The sequence below is a fragment of the Stigmatopora argus genome, chromosome 14 (genome assembly GCF_051989625.1).
Source record: "Stigmatopora argus isolate UIUO_Sarg chromosome 14, RoL_Sarg_1.0, whole genome shotgun sequence".
In the NCBI taxonomy this organism is placed as follows: Eukaryota; Metazoa; Chordata; class Actinopteri; order Syngnathiformes; family Syngnathidae; genus Stigmatopora; species Stigmatopora argus.
The window spans coordinates 3746598-3770290 of NC_135400.1; the positions used below are offsets into that span (position 1 = coordinate 3746598).

At 40.9% G+C, this 23693-nt stretch overlaps 1 protein-coding gene across 2 annotated transcripts in view; it reads left to right on the forward strand.

The window, feature by feature from the left end:
• olfm2a (olfactomedin 2a) overlaps window positions 1–23693 on the forward strand; it is a 90930-nt gene that overhangs the window by 21316 nt on the left and 45921 nt on the right. The window contains exon 2 of one of the 2 annotated variants that reach the window (XM_077618967.1): window positions 19337–19621. The exons of the other annotated variant lie outside the window; for it this stretch is intronic. Within the exon in view, the coding sequence (XP_077475093.1) occupies window positions 19337–19621 (285 nt within the window). The remainder of the gene's footprint in view (window positions 1–19336; window positions 19622–23693) is intronic. 2 annotated transcript variants of the gene reach the window in all.

The following is a 23693-nucleotide window of genomic DNA, read 5'->3' on the forward strand; positions in this document are numbered from 1 at the left end:
CGCTGTATTATTCATTAATTCATTCATTTTCTGAACCGCTTATCCTGGCCAGCCAATTGCTGGGCACGAGGAGATGGGCAACCATTAACACATGCTCATGGTCATAGCAAGAGGCAATTTAGAGTGTTCAACCAGCCTACCCATATTTTTGAAATGTGGGAGGAAACCGCAGTACGCAGAAAAAACCCACGCATGCACACATGCAAACTCCACATAGGACGACCGACCTGGGACCAAACCGAGGACCTCAGAACTGTGAGGCCAATGCACTAACCACTCATCCGCTACTTTTAATCAAACAAACCCTCACTTAATTCAAGAAAAAAATACTCAATAAAGCTGTTTTAATGCAAATATATATTTGAGACTTACATATTTCACTTAAACACTTTTTTAATGTAATTTTTTGGAGTGAGGGGATTTTCAAGTGAAGTGAGAGATGAAGCGGTTCTCTGACTTCCGCCATTTTTCATCAGTCTTCTGGTTGCGAGTTTCACGGCAAATAAGCATATAAGCCGTACTCTTTAAATTGCCTTACAAACATTGAATTTTGCAATTTCTCTCGTATAAGACGACCCTGATTCACAATTTTCACCTACTTATTCATGGTTTTAATAGGTAGTACAAATCTGTTACTTCGAAGGAAAAAAATCTTTGATCATTGCACGTGGTATTTCTGAGATACTGTATGAATCCAAAGGATCATCTGCTGGATTGCACATTATTTGAGTCAATATTATAAGGGAGTTAATATGCCTGTATTTGTAAATGCAAAATATCAATTTATTCATGAATAATTGAAAAATGAAAATCTTGAAGAGAACCTGATGCTTTTTAATGAAAGAAATTACAATTTTCTTACCAGAAGTTTAAGATGTTGTGATGGCCATATTGCTTCTAATGTCGAAATATCTCGATTATTTTGATGGCTAATATTATTGCAATAGTTGTCACTTTCGAACAAGAAATACAATTTAAAAATGTAAGCGGAATTTTTTTTTATTTCATAAACCTTCAAAATGTTTTCTTTCTGTGCTCCCAAAGGGTGTTGCCTGCACGTAGACAAATTCAAAAAAGAACTCACATGAGCAGTACAACCAGGAAGTGTGTCCGTAGGGCTCTAGTTTTCACCAAGTCTCTGTGTGCAATAAAAGCATGAGATAAGCAATGCGAGGCACAAGTAAGTGGGTGTTAGTGGTTTTGTCAACCCACAATGGCTGAATGAGGAGAAGAAATGAATTTGGTGGCAAATTTACTGTCAATGCCGTTTTAAGAATGTACTTTTCAAGAAAAGCAGGACATGAAAAAATATCCTTCTCAACTTTACTATGGGCGGCCCGGTGAGTGTGTGGTTAACGTATCAGCCTTCACACATGGGTTCAAATCCAGGTCAGTCTGGGGCTCCATGGGTTTTCTCTGGGTACTCCAGTTTGCTCCCACATTCCAAAAACATGCATGGACACTCTAAATTGCCCCTAAATATGTGTGTGAGTGTAAATGGTTCTAAGTCTCCGTGTGCCCTGCGATTGGCGGCCACAGATTCAGGGTGTCCCCCGCCTCATGCCTGAAGGGATAGGCTCCAGCACCCCCCATGACCCTTGTTAGAATAAGCGGTTCAGAGAATGAATGAATGAACTTTACAAGCAAGCATAGGAATTAGAAAAACCTCTTTGCGCTTTTTTGATTTATTTTTTTGTGGCTGATTGTGGCTCAGAGAAGTCCAATTTATTTAATTCATATAAGTAGCCCTAGTCAGATAGTCAGACTTTAAAATTAAGTCATAACTAGTTCATTTGTAAAACAAGTTTTAAAAGACTCGTAAAAACCCACGAAAGCCCAGGGAGAACATACAAACTCCACACAGTGAGGACCGACCTGGGATCAAAACCTCGACACTAGAACTGTAAGGCCGCCGTTATTGATGAAATAATAATTTAAAACAATTTATAACATTAAGATAAATAAAAACAGCGGCAATTTCAATGGCCAATGGCAGTCTCACGTTTGGACATCAGTGGCGCCGACACTAACTCTAGCACCGCTGCATTGACCAATGGGAGCCTTGTGTTGGCACATCTCTCTATTTGCGACTTTACCTTGAATGTGCTCCATTGACCAATGGAAGCTTTGCGTTGGCACAATTTTACAATTTAAATGGTGTCATCTCATCTCATCCATTCCATGTGTCGCTCCGCTCTTTAAAACGTAGCTCGTCGATGACATGCTTGTGAACTTGCGAGCAGACGGACTAGAGGGACACAGATTGTATGTATGGGTGTATATTGGTGTGTGTGTGTTTGTGAATGAGGCAGTATGTGTGCACGTGTGCTGGTCAGGGTATTGTCCGAGGAATGTCACTCTTGCTTACAGTCACAGAGGCGAATCTCTGTGAGTCGTACACCCTCAAGCACGTACTGGCACAGATGGAAAGAGAGAAAGTGAGGTGGCGGGGGAGGAGACATTAGAAACGATGGATGATATTTATCTCACCCGACCTTACACTTGACGGCAAGAGATCATGTGTGAAGAATGAGCAGAATGCGTTATTTGGTCATAATGAATTTATTTGGCCATTATGAATTTATTTGGCAATGGAACAAAGGTCATACTGCATCTATACACCACTGAAAAGTGAACCTTAAATACAGGAGCTGTCTAATGAGTTTGAAGCAAACGTTCGTCCATCTGCTAACATAAATCCCACTTTTAAAGAATTGGCGATCTAATGGCAGATGGGCACTTAAATAAAAGTTCTTTCTCTGACCAAGATGCATCCTCCCACCAATTAGTTTATGACTAGTAGATGTCAAATCTATTTGAATTGGAAAGAATGGCAGTGAATGAACATATGTTGGCATATCTGTGCAGGTTGTCTCGACTAGTAGTTTTGCACGAATACCGATACAGTGCTAAAACAACCTCACCGGTATCGAGCAGTGCTAAGAAATAACGTACTGATGGTGCGCAATATGTACTCTCGCGATTCACGGTGGATTTAGTTTCCAACTGTGAGTCAATCTACTCAAGATGGCCACTCCCTGCAATGCCGTCGTAAAAAAAATGACCTCTACCCATGAAGAAGATGATAGATGTTCAATCATTAGACATCCAATCACCTTTCTGCTGTGGATTTAAATGATTTTATTATTAGTAGACCAAACCATTTGAAGTGAGAGGGTTCCAACAAATTTGCGTTGCATTCGTCTATCTGTCATTTCTCCCACTTTAAATGGATTGGACGTTGAGCACTGTCAATGGCAGTCAACTAGGTTAAAAAATGTTCTTCCTCTGGCCAAGGTGCACCCCACCCACCAATTTATTTTTTATTAATTAATTTAAAATATCTAGAAGATGTCTAATCCATCCATTCATTCACTGTCAGTCTTCCCACTTCAAATGGATTTGACGTCTAATGGCATCACTGGCAGACAATGAGTGTCTGGCCAAGCCTTGATAGCAATTTAAGTGAGTGAGTACTCAGTAATTTATTTATTTATTTATTATTATTTTTTAAATGTGGCATCATACAGTATTGACAATAGCTGTACTGCACAGGCTAGTGTGAGTTGGTATTGGGAGTTTAAAAATGCCATCGTTGCATTGGTCAAAAATAAGAATATTTGCTCTAGAAGGCTCATAAAATAGCATTTCCAACTATTTTTAGTTCAACAATGTCTCTAAGTCATTGGTTCTTATTCTTGTTGGAGCTACCGAACCCTACCAGTTTCATATGCGCATTCACCGAACCCTACTTTATTAGTGTAAAATAAAATGTGATTTGTTTTCAAATTCAAGATACATGAACTGATTGGCCAAGCAATGTCACGTAATCATCTGCAGCCAGTGATGGTCAAGCGGGGCATGTTATCGTATAAAGACATGATGAGTCGATGTGTCTTGACCTCCGCAACAGAGGCTCCACTGAACCCCTGAGACTGACTCACCGACTCCCTAGGGTTCGATCAAACCCAGGTTAAGAACCACTTTGCAAGTGATCAATTGACTATCAACCCATTTTTCATCTACAAATCGATTGTGACAAACCAAATAGGCAAATGTAATGGGCCTCCGAAGAGAACCCATATTTACGATGTGGTCTGCGGAAAAAATGAGCTTGAAACCCCTGGTATAAAAAGTTTGAAAACCATTTGAGCAGTGGCGGGCCGTCAGGGCCTTCAAGGCCTTCTCTGCTGGCCTAAGAAATATCTGAATCATATTATATTTTGTCCATCAATACGTACTTATTATTCCAAATGGTCTGTTAGCTTCTTTTCATTGCTTTTCCCCCTGGTTGCACTGCTTCCAGATGTGTGTTTTCATATTGAAGCATTTAACAAATCACATTTCAGCCATTATTTGTTGCCAGATCAGATCTGCCTCAAAGCCTGCACAATCAGTTCTTGCGGGCTCTGCTGCATTAAACTAGACTGTTGCTTTTAACCAATCAGATTTCAAGTTGGCAACCCCACAATGATTTTTCATAGGCGTTAGCATTTTGCTGGCTGGGACATGTCATTGCTTTCACAAACTATGATTGGCTAGTAGGCGGGCCAAAGCAGTACAGAGGCAGCCGAGATCGCAAACTCCACCCACTATGGCCGACAGAAGCAAAAACAAATAGATTCTGTTTGCTCACAAAGCTATTTTGCAGACGGACCTTTTCAGGAAAAAAATGGACATCATTAAGAAAGGGCGGTCAACTCCAAAGCTAGCAAGCCTGTTACAGCCGGGAAAATGGTGTGTGGGGCACTTTCAGCAAGCAAATAGTATATTGTTGTTTTGATTTAAAGCCATTTTCAAAACGGACTCTGCCAGAAATATGACAGGACAGGTTCGACTTTCATCATTAGCTTCGATGGCGATAGGAAAGAAGGAAGAAAGAAAGGAGGATGGATATTGTGTAAAAAGGATTTTGGGTGAGTAAAATATGGCTATATTCCTAAATAATATTTCAATTGTGGGCCAAGTTCTGATATCTGAAAAGCTCCAGTGTTTGTATTTAAGCTCCAGTGTTTGTATTTAATCACAAAATGCTGCTAGGAAGTGAATTTTACCCCAGTTTAATTTTTGGTGTCTCACCATTGACGTCCATCGCTGTCTTTTCCCAAGGAAAAATCACCCCCCTGGCCTGGTTGTAATGTCTCAAAAGCTCCAGTATTTGTATTCAATCAATAAATGATGCTAGGAAGTGGATTTTAACTAATTTTAGTGCATTTTTTGTCATTTCACGTATGGACATATCGACGTTCATCGCTGTCTTTTTACCGGGGAAATGATACTCCGGGCCCGGTTCTGATGTCTAAAAAGCTCCAGTATTTGTATTTAATCAATAAATGCTGTTTTTGGCTGGATTTTACCCCATTTTCGGGCAAAGTTTGCCCGTACGCCATTGACGTTCATCGCTGTCTTTTTCCGGGAAAATCACCCCCTGGCCTGGTTTTAATGTCTGAAAAGCTCCAGTATTTGTATTTAATCATGAAATGCTGCTAGGAAGTGGATTTTACCCCATTTTTGTGCATTAATTTATTGATTATTTTTTATGTGTCGCAGCTGTAGCTGCAGTAGAGGTTTTATAGCCATAAAATACTTTTTGAGGGTTGGATTGATACGTTGAAGGCGCTACCAGAAAATACACCGCCCGCCACTGCATTTGAGTTATCGTTACATGCATTTTGCTCTGTAGACGACAACATGGTCGGATATGTGTGGGTGTGAAATTGAGTTAGCTGTGCTAATACACCTCCACCTCCTTTACTGTAAACTCTGCTCACATTTATGAGCCAGTATTCCACCTCGCAGCCATATACGGATAATGGCATCACATTATGTCACTGTCTTTTTTGAACGATAGAGTAGTAGCTGGTGTTTGTTTGTGATTCCTGATGAAAAGACATTTCTATCATTAAATAAAGATTCTGTTTAAGGTTCAGCATTACAGCACCTTTGTGCCACTAGTACACATTACTTTTATGAAGTAATACTAAATACAATGAGCATTTATTGATTGGATTATTGATTTGTATTCTCTCCACAAAGGCAATGTTGTGTCAGACAAAGCCACATTTACCAGCATTTTTTTACAGAGGAATGATTTGTTTTAAAATGTTAAAACAGCCTAACTGCATCTTAGGGAATAGTAAATCTGCCCTGAAGCACATTTGGGATTCCAATTTTGATTATAGTGTTGTTACAGTACACCATGACTTTCAGTGACCAGAGTAGTCGTGTCAAACTATGTGCTCGTTGGCTGGATATGGTGGGGACAGTGTTTTTATGGTGTTTATTGTTTGGAATTTTAAAATTCTCTCTGTATTATTATTTAAATCTATGTTCACTATTCCTGCACTGACAAAAAAAACTGCTGAAGAAATCTTTATCTTCATCTGCTCATCCGAGGTCAGGTCACAGGGGCAGCAGCTTCAGCGGGGCAGCCCACACTCCCCAGCCACTTCATCCTCTTCCAGGAGGATCCCAAGGTATTGCCGGGTCAGCCGGCATGTCCTGTGTCATCCACTTGGCCTTCTTCCCAGTGGAACATGCCCGGAAAACCTTACCAGGGAGGCATCCTATGCAGATGCCCGAGGCAGCTCATCAGGATGCTCTCAGTCCGGAGGAGCAGTGGCTGTACTCTGAGCCACTCACAGATGACTGAGCTTCTCAATTTATCTCTAAGGGAGAGTCGGAACACCCTGCAGAGGAAACTCATTTTAGCTGCTTGTATCTGGGATCTTTCAGCCATGACTCACAGCTTGTGACCATAGATAAGGGTAGGAACTTAGATCGACTGGTAAATGAAGAGCTTTGCCTTTCGGCTAAGCTCCTTCTTCACCGCGACAGACCGCATCACTGCAGACACCTCACCGATCAGCTTGTTGAGCTCCCGCTCTATTCTTTCTTCACTTGTGAACAAGAACCGGAGATACTTAAACTCCTCCACTTGGGGGAAAACCTTCTGGGAATGCCAGCTTATTCCGACGGATGACCATGTTCTCAGATTTGGAGGTGCTGTTTCTCATTCCGACCTCTTCAAGCTCAGTTGTGAATAGTTCCAGCGCAAGTTTGAGATCGCAGGCACTCCGCGGTTATTGCTACCGTCTGTACTGAATGATATCACATTTTAGTATTGAACATCATAAACACCAAATAGGTATTTGTTACTTTGTGAGTAGGTGGGGAATTAGAAAAAATAAAAAGGTGTTTTTCCATTGTAATATCCTTTTTTGGTGTTTTTTTCAGAGGGTGGGAAATGATTACCATTTTGATCACATATAAGACGCACCTCGTATAAGCCGCACCCTTAAAATTGCCTTAAAATCATTGAATTTTATAATTTCTCAAGTATAAGCCACCCCCTGATTCACAATTTTTACCTCCATGTTTATGGTTTTAATAGGGAGTACAGATGTGTTACTTTGAAGGGAAAATCTTAAGAAAAATTATCGCACATGGTATTTTTGAGATACTGTATGATTCAAAAGCACATTATTAGGGTCAATATCATAAGGAAGTTAGTAATTCATCCAGTAATGTTTGTTTTCTTACTGCAAAACAGAAATCAACCACAAAAAGTGACTGTTAATTTGATGGCATCTACTGATGAAAAAGAGTATAGCAACACTTAAAGTCTTGTGTGCATATAAGCTGCACCCTTGATTCAGTCATAATTTTTTTTGTTACAAATACGGTTTGTATATGCGAGAAAATACGGTAATTTGTATTCAGTTTATTTCTATGGGAATACTTGATTTGGGATACAAGTAAATTGAGCCCAGTCCCGGAACGCATTAAGCTCGTATCTCAAGGTATTACTGTATGGCAAACATGACTCATAGGTATAGGGCGTGTGATTGATTCAACTTTCTCATCCTACTGAAGGATTAACTGCCTGAAGATTTTCTCCACGAGTGTAGGATAAGAAGCCACCGCTACCAGTTGCCCAGTTCACTCGCCCATGAAAAGGTGTTTCACTTTTCTTCCTACTTAAGTCCAGCTCATGTTGGTCTGTGACGACTCACTGGATTTGACCCCCAATTTATTCATCTTATATCACTTGCGTTATGCGCTCGGTCTCGCAAATATCAAGGATATATTTGAAGATCTCAAAATTACACGTGAAAACGTTGTATTTGTGGATCGTAAAAACATGTGTATCACAGATCTGTGTGAATACTTTTTAGACAAATCCCTCCCCAAAGCAAGTACCAGTGCATGCAGTAGTGAGGGGCATTTGGTTTGACTTCCGACGTAGAGAGTTTTCCCCTTTTCTTGGCTTAAATGAAACAACGAAGCACGTGAACAGTACGCTCATTAGACGCTCAGTTGAAAGGGGGTATGACCAGATGAGATCTTATTGTCATGCCTACCTACTGTATTTGTAGTGTCATGGTGAATCGACGTGTTGAGCACATATGCATTTTAGTAATGATGCTGCAGTGAGCCAAAGAATGATTATCACGCTAATTGTGTATTGTGTACCATCTGCATGCTTGCGATTGTATGTGAGGCCGACGACCAGTGTTCCCTCTAAGCTGCGCGCGTACGCAATTGCGCACTACTCTCGTCCTTGCTGCGCAGCAGCAATCATATGGCGCGCAGTAAAAAAAAAAAAAAAAAATCGGTTTTTTTTTTTTTTTTTTTTTTTTTTTTTTTTTTTTTTTTTTTTTTTTTTTTTTTTTTTTTTTTTACCCCTTTCCCCATGATGGCGCCGTTTAAGCGGCAGCAAGTGGCAGTAGCTCTGTCCACTTATATTTTTCGTGTTTTACAGCATGTTTTACATGAAAAATGGACAGGTCGCCGAATGGACGTTCCGCCGAACGTTCATTCGGCGACCTGCCCGTCTGTCAAACGTCCGTCGGCGAAACGTCTTTAGGCGAATCATCCGAGTACCGATGATGTCGCTCACACTGGTACTCAGTGCGCTCAGGGAGGTTGACTTTCTGCTCAGACCAACGAAAAATTAGAGGGAACATTGCCGACGACTACGGGAAGTGCAGCACCGTGTCGCAGAGAGTGTGGTAAACGGACACACGGCGGTTCTTTGCAGCTCTCGTCGGCTGCTTGAGACAATATTTTCAATGATACCAGCCTTCCTGATTAAGCGCTGTCATAACCTACAAATGATAATCAAATTCTACGCCGCATAAACTTCTGCGATTACAATCAAGGGAGCAATCACCATCAAATATCCTGAATAGAATTGGAAGGCAATCCCAGTCATCTATCTTGCACCTGCATTGTAACAGAGCTCTTAATAGCATGAACTCATTGGGTGCCAATGACTGTGAAAGCCGTCCAATCCCTTGAAAGAGGGAGAGCAGGTGAATTAACAACCGTTCATTAGTTTCCCACTTCAAATGTGATAAACACATGAGTTGATTGGATGTGCAAGTGCACATTGCAAGTGACAAGTGACATCTGTCTGTGTGTTGAAGATAACTTCAGAACAATAAAGGCATTATTTTCAAACTTGCAGAATATGGAAGGTGTGATTATTTTTGAGAGGTTAAGTAGTCAGAGGTCAGCAAAGGAATTTAGCGTTTACTCTATACTGTATTGGCCTATTTACCTCAAATTTGCAGAGTAGATAATATGATGTGAAGAGAATGTGTGCAGACATTTTGGAGCAAAGTTGTCATGCCAATAGTAAAAATCTTGCTTTTTAAAACATTCAGTCTCAACAAAAGCTCATTCCACTATACAGGTGTTTAGGTCAGTCAATACTAGTACCATTGCCCAAAGGTGCATCTTCAGTGCCATCTTGGCTTGATCAGATGGCATCGATGGGACACATTGACAATGTGCGGACCATAGATGATTTACAGTCGTTCGAGTGAGACAAGCTCACTTACTGTATTGATCTTCTCCCACACGTTCAACCAACAGACGGAGAGAAAGCAAGCTCATTTCAAGTATTAATTGGATTTAAGCACTATTGAGCCCGTGCGAATGATTCTGATTTGTTCAATGAACTGAAATCTGGATCCTCAGTTGCAAATAATGTTCCAGGTGGAAAATTTCAGGTACATTCTTCAGTATCTTACATAAGAATGACTGTCCAGTATGGCTCTTTCAACATTTTTGGTTCCCAACCCCTGCCCTAAAGGAACAATACGTATATGAGTGGTGTCCAAAAATGGAATTGCAACCAGGAGCAAAATATTGAGTGCTCACCATGCTCACACCGGGTTTCCATATAAGCACTTTCCTATGGATAATCGTCCTGGGTTATCAAGCCGATGTTGCATTTCAATCAGAAAAGGATAACCTCTTAACCAACCACTGAGTTAAATGATTAACCATGCAGAAAAAGTTGTGTTGGAAATGCTCTGCAAATATTTAAAAGAGCAATGTGTAATATTTGCACTTTGATTCTTCATCTAATGGCCCAATCATTTCAATCAACGTTAAATAAACATACAGTAATTCATTTTCCGAACAGTTTATCCTCACAAGAGTCGCGAGGGGTGTTGGCGCCTATCCCACCCAACTATGGGCACCATGTGAGGGACACCCAGATTGTTTACTTAAATGTATTTTTTTTTCATTGTAACATCTCTAATCTCATTTTCTAGCTGAAATCCTAGCTGACTCCGGGCACCCTGAATTGGTGGCCAGCCAATCGCAGGGCACAAGGAGACAAACAACCATTCACGCTCACACTCATACCTAGGGGCAATTTAGGGTGTCTAATCAGCCTACCAAGCATGTTTTTGGAATGTAGGAGGAAACCGGAGTACCCAGAAAAAACCCACGCAGGCCCGGGAGAACATGCAAACTCCTTCATTATAACAAATATCTGGAAATTCCCTATTTTCCGAAAGCTTCTCAGAGGTTCCAACTACACGTGGTGGATACCCGGTCATCCATCAATTAAAAATAATCAATTTCTTTTTTGGTTTAAAGGTTCTACTTCTGTTTTGGATGATTGTGCATATTCGAGCAACGATGACTCACTCTTTGCACTAGGACCATCGCATATGTGTACTCTCGCTGCTGTTTTTACTCCAAAGCCCACAGGACTCCTTAATAGATTAAAAGCATGCCACTCAGTCGCCCTGCACCACCCCAGGGCTACACTCACTCTATTTATGCCATTTTCATTGTTACCATGGTGAAGGGGTCACATGCGTTCACATTGGTTTTGATCCTGAACCATTAAAAAATTGTGGGCCTCATGTGATTATCAAGTGCGCTATAAACAACTTGGCGCCGAGTGTCTCCAAAACCATGGAACTCATCCTGGACTTCAGACAGAACAAGACCGCTCCGCTCTGCTAATCTCACTAGGACTAGTTATTTATTTATTTCTTATTTACTGATTATTCATTTGTCTATTGGTTGTTGTTATTTGTGCACTATGTGGTGAAAGCTTTAAATCTCATTATACTCGTATAATGACAATAAAAGCATTAAATTCAATTCCATTCAAATTATGACTCATTTGAAGAAAAAATAGTTAGCGCAAGAAAAGTCAGCCAACCGCAGCAATTCTGTGCAGCCTGCTTGGTTTACTGTTATTATGGACCAAAAGTGTGTATAGTGAGTAGTGTGTGATGTTGTTTATTACACTCTGCTCCCCAAACTGGATGGAGCTGCTCCCAGTGCACCACTGCCCTCCACGGGCAGGCACCAGCACTACCATTGCTGCAGTCGCTGCACATTTTCATCATTTTCTTCACATTAAAAATGCTCTTTATAGGTGGAGTATGCCGAAAGGCTTCTGCAAACTAGATCATTTTCCTGTGCTTATGTTGATACCTGGAGGACTTTAAAAAAATGAAATACCTCAAGCTTAGCGTGTGTGGATAGTGTTCCACAGCAATGTATGTGCATTGGATTTAAACTATATTTTTATTTTAATCTATCATCATTTCACATCATGATAGACTTAAATTTAATTGTGAATAATAAATCAATATTGTGATTCACATTGATTCATTTTTACAACTGTGGTGTCAACATCTGGCAGATGTGAAATAGTATTGGACTTTTGCACAAGTGAATGTCTTTTTTTTCAATTTATTCACTCATTGGCTATGACTGGGATGGCAAGATTGTCTTTTGGGGTGGCAGTTGCCACCATGGTGGATCCGCCCATCTAGTGTTGATTTCTTACTTCACATTTTGGAGATTTCCAGGTTAACTTCCCATCCATTTTTGATAATATCGAGTTGGTTTTAGGGTATTTCTAGGTCACTTTTTGTTCATTTGTCACTTCTTGGAGATTTTTTTCAGTTTCAAAAGGAATGGATAATTCATTTTAAAAAAGAAAATCTGCGATTTATCTATGTCAAACTTTGGTAGAACTATACGTTTTTGTGAAAACTATATGAATTCAGGCTCCAGCACTCCCTATCACCCTTGTGAGGATAAGCGGCTCAGAAAATGCATGAATGAATGAATAGAATTAAATAAATAGAATTGAAATAAATAAATATAGAAACGCTCCCGTGGTAACACTGTAAAGTAGATTTCATAATTCCGTACAGTTTAGCCAGTGAAGTAATGTTGTGAATATCTTTGTGCCTCAAAGAAGCAATTAGCTCTGTACGTAAACAAAAGAAAATGAGAGCTCCATATTCTAAGAAACAAGATGGGCGAGGCTAAAAAAACTCTGGCAAAGGTAATTAATCGGTGTATTATCCATCTTTTTTCCCATGCTAAAAGTTCACATATCAGGAAATACTGATTTTCTCAGTCTTGATGCCTCTTTTGGCATTTTAAATTAGGAAGCCAAATAAAATATAGGTTTTCTGTGTGAGTTTCTGCTGCCACCCAGTGAGAAGGGAACTAATTTAAACATTTGCATGGGTGGGAGTAATTTAGCCTGGCAAAATTATCTGATTTTTGCTATAAATAAAAGATTAGGGTTCCTAAGCATCCCTCGAAAAACATATAATTGTCCCATATTCAAAAGCAAATGTACGCATCCTAGACTGATCTTAACAGAAACGCGCTTTGGCCCATATTATGAAACCTGAAAATGGTGTCTGATTTTTAGAAGGAACAAATACTGGTAAGGTTCATTCATTTTATGAACCGCTTTATCCTCACTAGGGTCACGGGGGCGCTGGAGCCTATCCCAGCAGACTTTGGGCCAGAGGCGGGGGACACCCTGAATCGGTGACCAGCCGATCGCAGGGCACGAGGTGACAGACAACCATTCACGCCCACAACAATACCTAGGGGCAATTCAGAGTGTCCAATCAGCCTACCATGCATGTTTTTGGAATGTGGGAGGAAACCGGAGTACCCGTAGGAAACCCATGCAGGCCCAGGGAGAACATGCAAACTCCACAAAGGAGGACCGTCCTGGACTTGAACCCAGGACCCCAGGGCGTGAGGGTGACACGTTTAACCACTCACGCACTGGGCTGCCCTGGCACATTATATTATATTATATCATATTAATTATCTTATATTACATTACATTACATCACATCACATCACATCACATCACATCACATCACATCACATTACACTACATTACATTACATTAGATTACATTACAGTACATTACATCATATCATAATATATGATATTATGTTGTAATATATTATATTATATATTATATTATATACATAATATGCTATAATATAATGTATTTTATTTATTTTTAATATCATTTAAACTGGGTGGACTGTATTAATTGTACTTTAATTATAATAAAAAACATTCAGAGATGGCATGTAGTCCTTCGTTATGCCACGTGAGGACACTGTTGCACCCTTGACTGCAAGGAAGCGTAACTGACATATTTTGGCGGGGGATTTGGGAGGTTGTGGTTGTCTCTCGTCATGTGATAGGCTCATTTCACTCACTCGATGTGACGGACGGAGGTTGGTGTCTAGATAGGTGGTGGAAAGATGAATAAGTCAACAGGGCATAAGCCGGGAAGGGAGAACACCTGACACTTTTATATGAGAGAGCCCTCCTTGTATCATTAGGCTTGCTGCTTGCTGTCAAAGAGTGACACTATTGTCAGCTCAGTTGTAGGCTGTCATGTCATCATACAGGTAGGCACCATGTTACATAACAAATCAGGGGTCTCCAAACTGTAGCCAGCGGGCCATTTGAGACACATTCCACCACCAGTGGCAAAAGTCTCATCTCATTTTTTGAAACGCTTTATCCTCATAAGGGTCGTGGGGGTGCTGGAGACAATCCCAGCTGTCTCCGGGCCAGAGGCGGGGCACAGCCTGAATCGGTGGCCAGCCGATCGCAGGGCACAAGGAGACGGACAATCACCCACACTCACACCTATACCTAGGGGCAATTATCATGCATGTTTTTGGAATGTGGGAGGAAACCGGAGTACCCGGAGGAAAGCCACGCAGGTGGGACGTGACCTAGATTGAGCTGTGAGGCCGACGCGCTAACCTCGCGCCTGACTTCGGTGCGGGCAGGCATGGGCTCAATTCTCGCTGGTGGCGGTATAATTAGGGGCGCAGGTGGTCGTTTGTCTCTCTGTGTGCCCTACAGCTGACTGGCAACCAGCCTTTTTTGTAGTCTGCCTGTCACCCGAAGACAGCTGGCTTAGGCTCCAGCAACCCCCGCAACACTTTCGAGGATGGGCGGTATGGAAGATGAATGAATTAATGATTGTCCAGTGGCAAAAGTGAATAAAGGAATTTCCAGGCAGTCATGAAACAATTTACAGACATGTGGGTGTATGCCACACTTCCTGCTCTGTCACCTTCACTCAATTATGCTATTGACGGCGCTAGGCGTCTAATCCATTTAGACTGACGAACAATCAAACAATCGCTGCCAGCCCCCCAATGAAATTGTATCAGATGCGTAGCGCAGTGTTTCCCAACCAGTGTGCCGCGAGGGATGCTCAGGTGTGCCGCGGGAAATTACAAGTAATCATACATCGTAATAATCCAAGAGAGTGTTAGGATTGGGTACATATTGTTATTTCACAGTTTCCTCCGTATCTGCTTATGTTTGTTTCCCTAGTCTTGTTAAGTCCCTCCTGTCTTGCCGTTCCTGACGCGCAGCTGTGCGAGAGGAACGGCAAGACAGGAGGGACAAACAAGAGTAGGGAAACGAACATCAGCAGACACGGAGGAAACTTAAATAACAACGTGAACCCAATCCTAACAGAGAAAAATCTCAATACTAAGAGATTAAAATCGAACTATTGCGAGGTTTAAGTTGAAATATGAAATCATAGATTGTACTATGACAAGATTCAAATCGTAATATTATGAGTTTGGAGTCATTTTATTACTTATTTTTATGTAAAGTAAACTGGAAGCTCTTTGGTTTCCCAGGCTTCAACTTTAGTCGACGATAAGTCTGTGTGAGCACAAAACGGCTCTTCTCGTAATGTTAGGTGGTTGAAGTAATATTGAGAGGAAAAAAGTTGTATTGTTACAAGATTTAAGTCGTTTTCCTGTTTTTACGGTACTTGAACCGGAAGTTGTTTGGTTTCAGGGGCATCAACTTTTCCCGACATAAAGTCTCTGAGCACATGACTTTTGCGTAATATTGGGAGAAAAAGTCAAAAATTAAAATAAGATTTACAAACGTTGCATTCATTATTTTAACATCAGTCTAACTGAAAGCTGTTCGGGGTCTGCGGACATCAACAAAATTGATTTTGGAATAATTTGGGTGGGATTATTTAATTCCTGATAATAAAACTTTTAATGAGAACGACATTATAATGTTAATATAGGTGGCATCGTTTTAAATTAATATAAATATTAAATAATAAAACATAAAATTTAAAAAATAAAAATAAATAAATAAATAAAAAAAGATAAGATAAAAAATAATATAAAGAAGATTTTCAGATACTGGTGTGCGTTGAGATTTTTTCAATGCAAAAAGTGTGCCACAGCTCAAAAAAGGTTGGGAAACACTGATCTAGCGTCATCGATGGTCGTTCTTCATGGCCTCACGGAACTCCTCCCATGCCCAGTTTTTGCCTCGGAGACGACCAGAGCCGAATGCTGCTTAGCCACCTGGTACCCTTCAGCTGCCTCCGGAGTCCCATGGGTCCATTGTCTGCGATATTCAAGGGATTACTGTACTTAGGTCAGGTACCAAAAGTACCTAAAAACACCATTATCTGTTATAAACGAATCTGTCAAAACATCTCTGCCTGTCCCTCACCCCATCATACACCCCACTCCGGAGGCTAACAAGGCCACAAATAAACATAATAAAAACGGCCCAAGGACGCCCTTTCTCAGCTGCAGGACTGTTTTTCCCGCACCATTTGGGAACTTTTTGAATAGCACAACCTCCAGGACTACACGGACACTGTACTTTCCTACATCAAAAACTGCACGGACAACGTCACTGTTAATAAACGGATACATGTTTTTCCTAACCAAAAATCCTGGATGACCAGTGAGACACAGGCACTCATCAAATGCTGTAACACCGCTTTCAGGTCAGGGGAAAAGGTACAATACAGTGCTGCCAGAGCAGAGCTGAAGAGAGGCATTAAAAAGGCCAAGGCAGCATATACAAGGAAAATTGAGGAGCACTTCACAGGAAATAACCCAAAGAAGATGTGGCAGGGAATACAACATATTACCAATTACAATGACAATAATGTGTCTGTTAACGCAGATGCCTCACTAGCAGAGGAACTGAACCGTTTCTTTGCCCGCTTTGAGACTGACAAATCAGACCCAGTCTCAACACATCCACCACCACCCTGCAGCAGTACACTGGAGCTTCAGGAACATGAAGTGAGACAGGTACTTGGACTATCCTCTTGCATCTGCTACTGGATTAAGAACTTCTTAACCAACCGTCCACAAACTGTTAGAGTTGGTCCCCACCTCCCTTCCTCCATTACACAGAGCACTGGCTCCCCTCAAGGCTGTCTACTGAGTCCTCTTCTGTACTCCCTGTACACATACGACTGTACACCAACCACCAGTCTAACTCCATCATCAAATTTGCAGATGACACCACTGTGGTTGGACTCATCTCAGGGGGGATGAGTCTGCTTACAGAGATGAGGTCAACAAACTGTCTTCGTGGTGTTTGGTGAACAATCTCACACTAAACACCACGAAAACTAAAGAAATAATCCTGGACTTTCACAAACGCAGCACAGATCTGGCCCCACTCCTCATAAATGGAGTATGCGTAGACAGGGTCCAGTCCTTCAAATTCCTGGGGGTCCACGTCAAGGACAAGCTCTTCTGGTCTACCAACACCACAGCAGTGGTAAAGAAGGCCCAGAAATGACTCAATTTCCTGAGGGTACTCAGGAGGAACAACTTGGACACTAAGCTTCTGGTAATCTTCTATAGAGCCACTGTGGAGAGCATCCTGGCATACTGCATCACAGTGTGGTACGCTGGAAGCACGGCAGCAGACAGAAAGGCCATGCATGGAGTGATCAACACTACCCAGAAGATTATCGGCTGCTCTCTGCCCTCACTGGATGACATTGCCAGCCCTCGCTACCTCAGCAGAGCCAGGAACATTGTCAGGGACCAATACCACCCTGGTCACAACCTGTTCCAGCTGCTGCCCTCTGGCAGACGCTACAGGTCTCACAAAGCATGGACAAATAGACTTAAGGACAGTTTTTTTCCCACAGCCATCAGGACTCTGAACTTGTGTTAGCACGACACACAATCCCTTCTGTGCAATAACTTCGGGTTGTGCAATAACAATGTGCAATATTTTAGAATTTACCTAGCCGGGATGTGACTTTTTATACTTTTATATTACTATTTATGTTATACGCAACTGTGTATGATGACAATAAAGGCTTTTGATTTGATTTTGATTTGATTTGATTCCCACACATTGTTACGTCTTTGGCCACGTCGTGGCGAGGAACTGTGGGGTGGACCCGGAAAGCAGGGAAGCAGGCAAAGATGATGGGATGAGTTCAAACTAATTTTGAATAAATTAGACTGGAGGCCAAGAAAGTAACAAAAGAATTAGCGTCGAATAACAGAACCAAACCTGACACAGGAAAACACGGGGAAGCAAGGAACGAGAAACATGGAACGAGGAAACGTAGAAACATGGCAGGGTAAACCAGACAATCCAACAATGACAAAATTATCAGTGGGGTTTAAATTGACAAAACCGGAACAAATTTTCAATGATGCGCAGCTGGGCAAGAGGAAAGGCAAGCCAGGAGTGAGAAACAAGGGTAAAAAGCGAACATGCACACAAAAAAATGAGAAAATGAGATAATAACCCAAACCAATTCTAACACAAAAAAATCCCCCTTCACTAGTGCTCTCTGCCGTCCAATTTGCCGAGCAAGACGTTCCGCCATGGTCGCCGACATAAGTGCTCTGTTGTCGGACAAGATCGATTCCATTTGCCGTGCCGGGGCTATCATTTCGAGAAAAAAAAATAATAATCCCCCTTCATTGGTGCTCTCTGCCGTCCAATTCGCCGAGCAATTTTTATTTTTAAATAAGCGCCAAAGACGTCAGCCCATTGCCCGGACTTAGATGGAATCTGAACTTCCATGTTGCTCCACCTCGACGTCCCAAACCATATCAGTGCAGAAGAAGTGGCGGTGCCCTGACTTCCGCCACTTTTCGCCGCCATTTCCACCGCCATTTTCATCTGTCTTGCAGTTTCGACTTTTTGTTCTTCTTTTTTTTTAATAGCAGAAAAAAAATCGCGAGGCAGTGAATTCGTGATAGGTGAGGTCGTGATATACAAGGGACCACTGTACACTTTGATTTCCTTTTATGTATTGGCATGCTAGTTCACCCTCCCACTTCAAATGGATTGGATTTCTGAAATAAACTTATCACTAGTAGACACTAGTGATAAGTTTATTTCAGTTCACAGCAGAAAAATGTTTGCATTGCTATTGGTCATTTTCATCTTGGGAAGCAACAAGCACTCTTTTTTTTTTACGGCAGCGTATATAGTAGGTGGCCAGCTTGGTTAGGTTTTATTTCTCGATACCAATGAGGTCATTTTAGCATTGTATCAATATATGTGCAACGTTACTACCAGTAATGTTTAATAAGATTCTCCTGCTTCGATCCGACAAATACAGCAGTCAATGCTTTGTCAAATTACGAGCCACACTTGGGTGGGAAAAATGGGCTGCACGCTTTGAGATCCACACCTCTAATATGGGTACACGCGCACACACACACGTCAGGTTGTGTATCATAAAAAGAACAGACAAATGTCAACGAAAGCGTAATGGGAAGGAGTGGACATGAGCTCTTTGGGAGGGGATGAGGCAGCCAATGTGCGGCTCTCAATCTGGAGGAGGCAAGTGTGGGAGGCGGTGGAGGGCGGGGGTTTGAGGCGAGGGATGTCATTCCGAGAGGGAGGATTCCTGCATGATGCTGCTCTCCTCTAACAGGTCTCAGCAAGCGGCGAGCCCCTTAAACACATCGGCTGGCTGATCCACTGCCTCTCGGACTGCACTCAACTAGGCTTGGGAAAAAAGAAGGGTCTAGGGAGGGCTGCAGGAACATCTGGGGCCCACCCACACGAGGCAAACATGAGTGTTCCCATGTTAAAGATCGGGGCGGTGCTCAGCACCATGGCCATGGTGACGAACTGGATGTCTCAGACTCTGCCGTCTCTGGTGGGACTCAACGGGACTGCCATCTCCAGAGGGGGCACCTCAGAGAGGATCGTTAGTGTGGGTATCACTTACTTTTTAGTGGGAGAAAGTAAGGGAATGAACTGATTTTTGAGTTGTGATGCTTTTGAGCGTCCATCATATACCCCGAGGAGGGAGCATGTGAGAGATATGTTTTTACTAAATGATGCACGCTGGGTGAACGCTGATCTGGGTTAATTAATTTTGTACATCTGCTGGCATCCTTCCTACATCAAATGGATTGGACAGAATCATGAGTTCATTGCCAGTAGACATACAATTCATTTGAACTGTGAGGTTGGCGGCGAATGAACCTTTACTTCACTCCCATTTTCTCACTAAAATGGCTTGGACGTTCACAAGCAATATGCTAATTCAAATTCACAGCGAAAGAATTAAAAGAGACACATTATTGGACTTCTGTCATTGTCAATGGCACTAAAAAGAGGTGAATGGTGAGTGATGCAGGAAAGCAGGTGCCAGCTATTAAAGGGTACTTCACATAGGATGTGTCAAATGACAAAGCACAATTGATGAAATGCAACTAGTCCTCGTAAAAAAAACAGATAGTCATAGATGATTGTGATTCAAGGTTCCTTGTTTGGACTTTTGGATTTTTTTCTTCGTGGCCAAGTAATTGTTGATGTGAAGTGGAAAAAAGCTAGATATTAGCAGAGCATAAAAGTTTACTTGAATTCAAATGACCAAAATTGGACCTAATTTAATTGGATCATTAGAACGATATGCGTAAGTTTAAATCTGGGTTGAACAAGAATGTAATGCTGAAGTTGAAAAAAAATCTCCTGGTTTGAGAGGAAGTAATTGAAAAGTTGAATGCGTTAAATTAAATCAGCAGAACTGAAACAAAATGACGCGATATGAGAAAATTGAAATAAACTTTAACTCATTGACTCTCATTTACAGACATAATCTAAGGACACATCTGAATGATATCAGACTAAAAGCCTCAAATTAAATATAGATCATTCAAATGGATTTCAAACCAAACTGACTACAAGAGTCGCATGAATTGAATGGAGTACTAAGGATCCAAATAGAAATGACAGGAAAAAAACCTAAAAGAGCCAAATTCAAAGCAATGCCATATTGCTGGCCCCTGTGTCTTTTGAATCTTTCTCCCATGATCTTATGTACCCTGCAAATCTGAGTTAAATAGTCTAATTGGTTAAGAGGTTATCGCAAACCCCCAAATGTTAACTCTTTTTGTGCCACTGACAATGACAAATGTCCATTCACTTGTCTCTTTTTGCAATTCTTCTGCTGTGAATTTAAATTATATTTTCAGTAATGGGCGTCCAATCCACTTGAAGTGGTAGGGTGTCTGGTTCATTTGCTGCCACACTCCTAGTTGGCTCTTTTCATCCTTCTGCTTTGAGATTTTAATGAGTAGATTTCCATTCTATTTGAATCGATTTCACTTAAAATAGATTGGATGTCTATCACAGTCAATTAGTTAATCACTTCTTTGTTTTCTTTTTAAAAAAATATCCTGCAAATTTGCTAATGCATTTATTTGTACCTGAGCTATCATGAACACAAGCAGATAATATAATGTGCTCATAACTAAATCCAACATGTATGTACTTTATTGAAAGTTTTAAATATGTAGCAGCCTGGTAGACGGGTGGTCAGAGTATTGGCCTCACAAGTCTGGGGTTGAGGGTTCGATTACAGGGTGGTCCTCATTATGTGGAGTTTCCATGTTCTCCTTGGGCTTGTGTAGGTTTTCTCTTGTTACTCTGGTTTCCTCCCATGTCCCAAAAACATGCAGGGTAGGCTGTTTGAACACTCTTAATTGCCCCTAGGTATGAGTCTGAATGTGAATGGTTGTCTGTCTCCCTGTGCCCTATGATTGGCTGCCCACCAGTTCAGAGCTTTTTTTTAATCAACTCCTAATGGATAGCAGAAGTTTACCAATTTCGATGAACTGAATATAATGGGCCCTCCGATTGGCTGGCCACCAATTCAGGATGATGCCTGCCTGGTGCCCATAGTTAGCTGGGATAGGCTCCAGTGACCCTTGTGAGGATAAGCAGTTCAGAAAATGTATGAATGAATGAATTAATTAATATAAGAGACCAAAGCTTTTGCAATTGAATCCAACCTAAATTAAAGGAATTGGACCAAATTGAAAATAAAATAAAAAAATAAATAAAAGTTGAATGAGCTGAAATATATCCTTGTCATCAGGGACAACATTTGTGGGCTTTGCTAATTTATGACCCATTAAATTGCACAAACAATAACTTTGCACCTGTGCTGATGGACGATGTGAAACGATGAATAAGCAAACCCATTAAGTTAAGTGAATTAATTTGCCATTTTCGGATCTTCCTGTGATGAGCAATGCCTTTACCTTTATCCTGAACACGTTGTCAAATGGCTCCTTCCCCGATACCGCAAATGCAGCATTGTGTTAAAATGATGGAAGGAAATTGAACATCCTGAGAGATGCGAGCCCATCTGGATATGAAGTATATCTGCTAATGTGTTTATGTGTGTGAAAGAGAGTCTATTTTTGTTGGTTTAACTACGAAGTCTCAGTAAGTTTGTCTAAAAGGCAAGCAAGAGCCATCTGTTTTATGACTACTTTTAATCAAAAGTGCAGACAGAAGGTTAAAGAATCGCAAAGCTAACCTTAAATTATTTTAATGCTTTATCTTATTTTATTCCAAATCATTTTCATTCCATATCCCAACAGGTTTGGTTGCTCATTCAGTGCCATCCTCCCACTTGAAATAGACTGGACATATATATATATATATATATATATATATATATATATATATATATATATATATATATATATATATATATCTAACGGTGATAGACGTCCAATCATGTAGCTTTTATTCCATCCTTCTCCGAATTTAAATTAATTCATAAATACTATATATATATATATATATATATATATATATATATATATATATATATATATATATATATATATATATATATATATATATATATATATATATATATATATAGTATTTATGAATTAATTTAAATTCGGAGAAGGATGGAATAAAAGCTACATGATTGGACGTCTATCACCGTCAATTGCACTGAACGAGTTAACTTCAATGTGGTTCAGCAGGCTATTTGCAGTAAAATGTCAATATAAATTTGGTCAGAATGTGAGTAGGGTTTGAATTATTTACATCACTAAACTATGGCAATCCTGCCCAACATCCACACTCCCTTTCAGGGGCCTTTTTATTCTGTCCATTTCACTTATCTCACTCACCTTTGAGAGAAAGATTGAATATGTTGCCAACGAGCACTGAATTCATGTCTTAAGTCATCTATATTTCATTTCTAGAAGATAGGCGGCATCAAAATATCCATTTTGAGCAGTGACTTTATTTCAGCTATTGTTCCTTTCATTAAAGTTTAATCAAAACTGAGCGGTTGCTTTGAAGGCGCCTTGAATGGATAGCATATATGACGGAAAATAATCTTCCTCTCATAAAGATTAAAAGTCAAAGGTAAACGCCTCATCCAGATTAGATCACGATTAACGAGACATTTCCCAGCCCGACCGGACTGTCATGACTCACAGGCGTGTTTGGTGCTCTTATCAAAGGCGATGTAGCGACACTCTTGTGACACACGGGTGCCAGCTAACAAGCCGCTGGCACCAGCGTGCCTTCTGCTTGCCCTGTACAACCCGTGCCCTACATTCGCTTGAGTTCAGCGTCTGGTCTGCTCCCTTTCAATACTCCCTTTTTCAAACAAACTACTCAGGAGAAGAGAGATTAACTGCTTGAAGCTGGCATGTGACCTCATCACTCCTTTTGCACATCTGGAAAGCGAAAGCATGGTTCTTTAATGAGTGTGACAAAACCTGAATCTCTTAACGTGGACACGATTATTAATAGAGGCTCAGTCATGTGATCTCAAACCTTCTTTATGTTGTGAATTGAAACAAATGTATCTACCTAGTAGATGTCCAATTCATTTGAAGTGGGAGGAATGGCAGCAACAATGGCAGCCAAATAATTAAGGTTGCAGTCATTCTTAGATTTTAGAATTATTTTGCAATCCTGTTGTTGTGAAACGACAAGCCCCCGATGCTTACAAATGT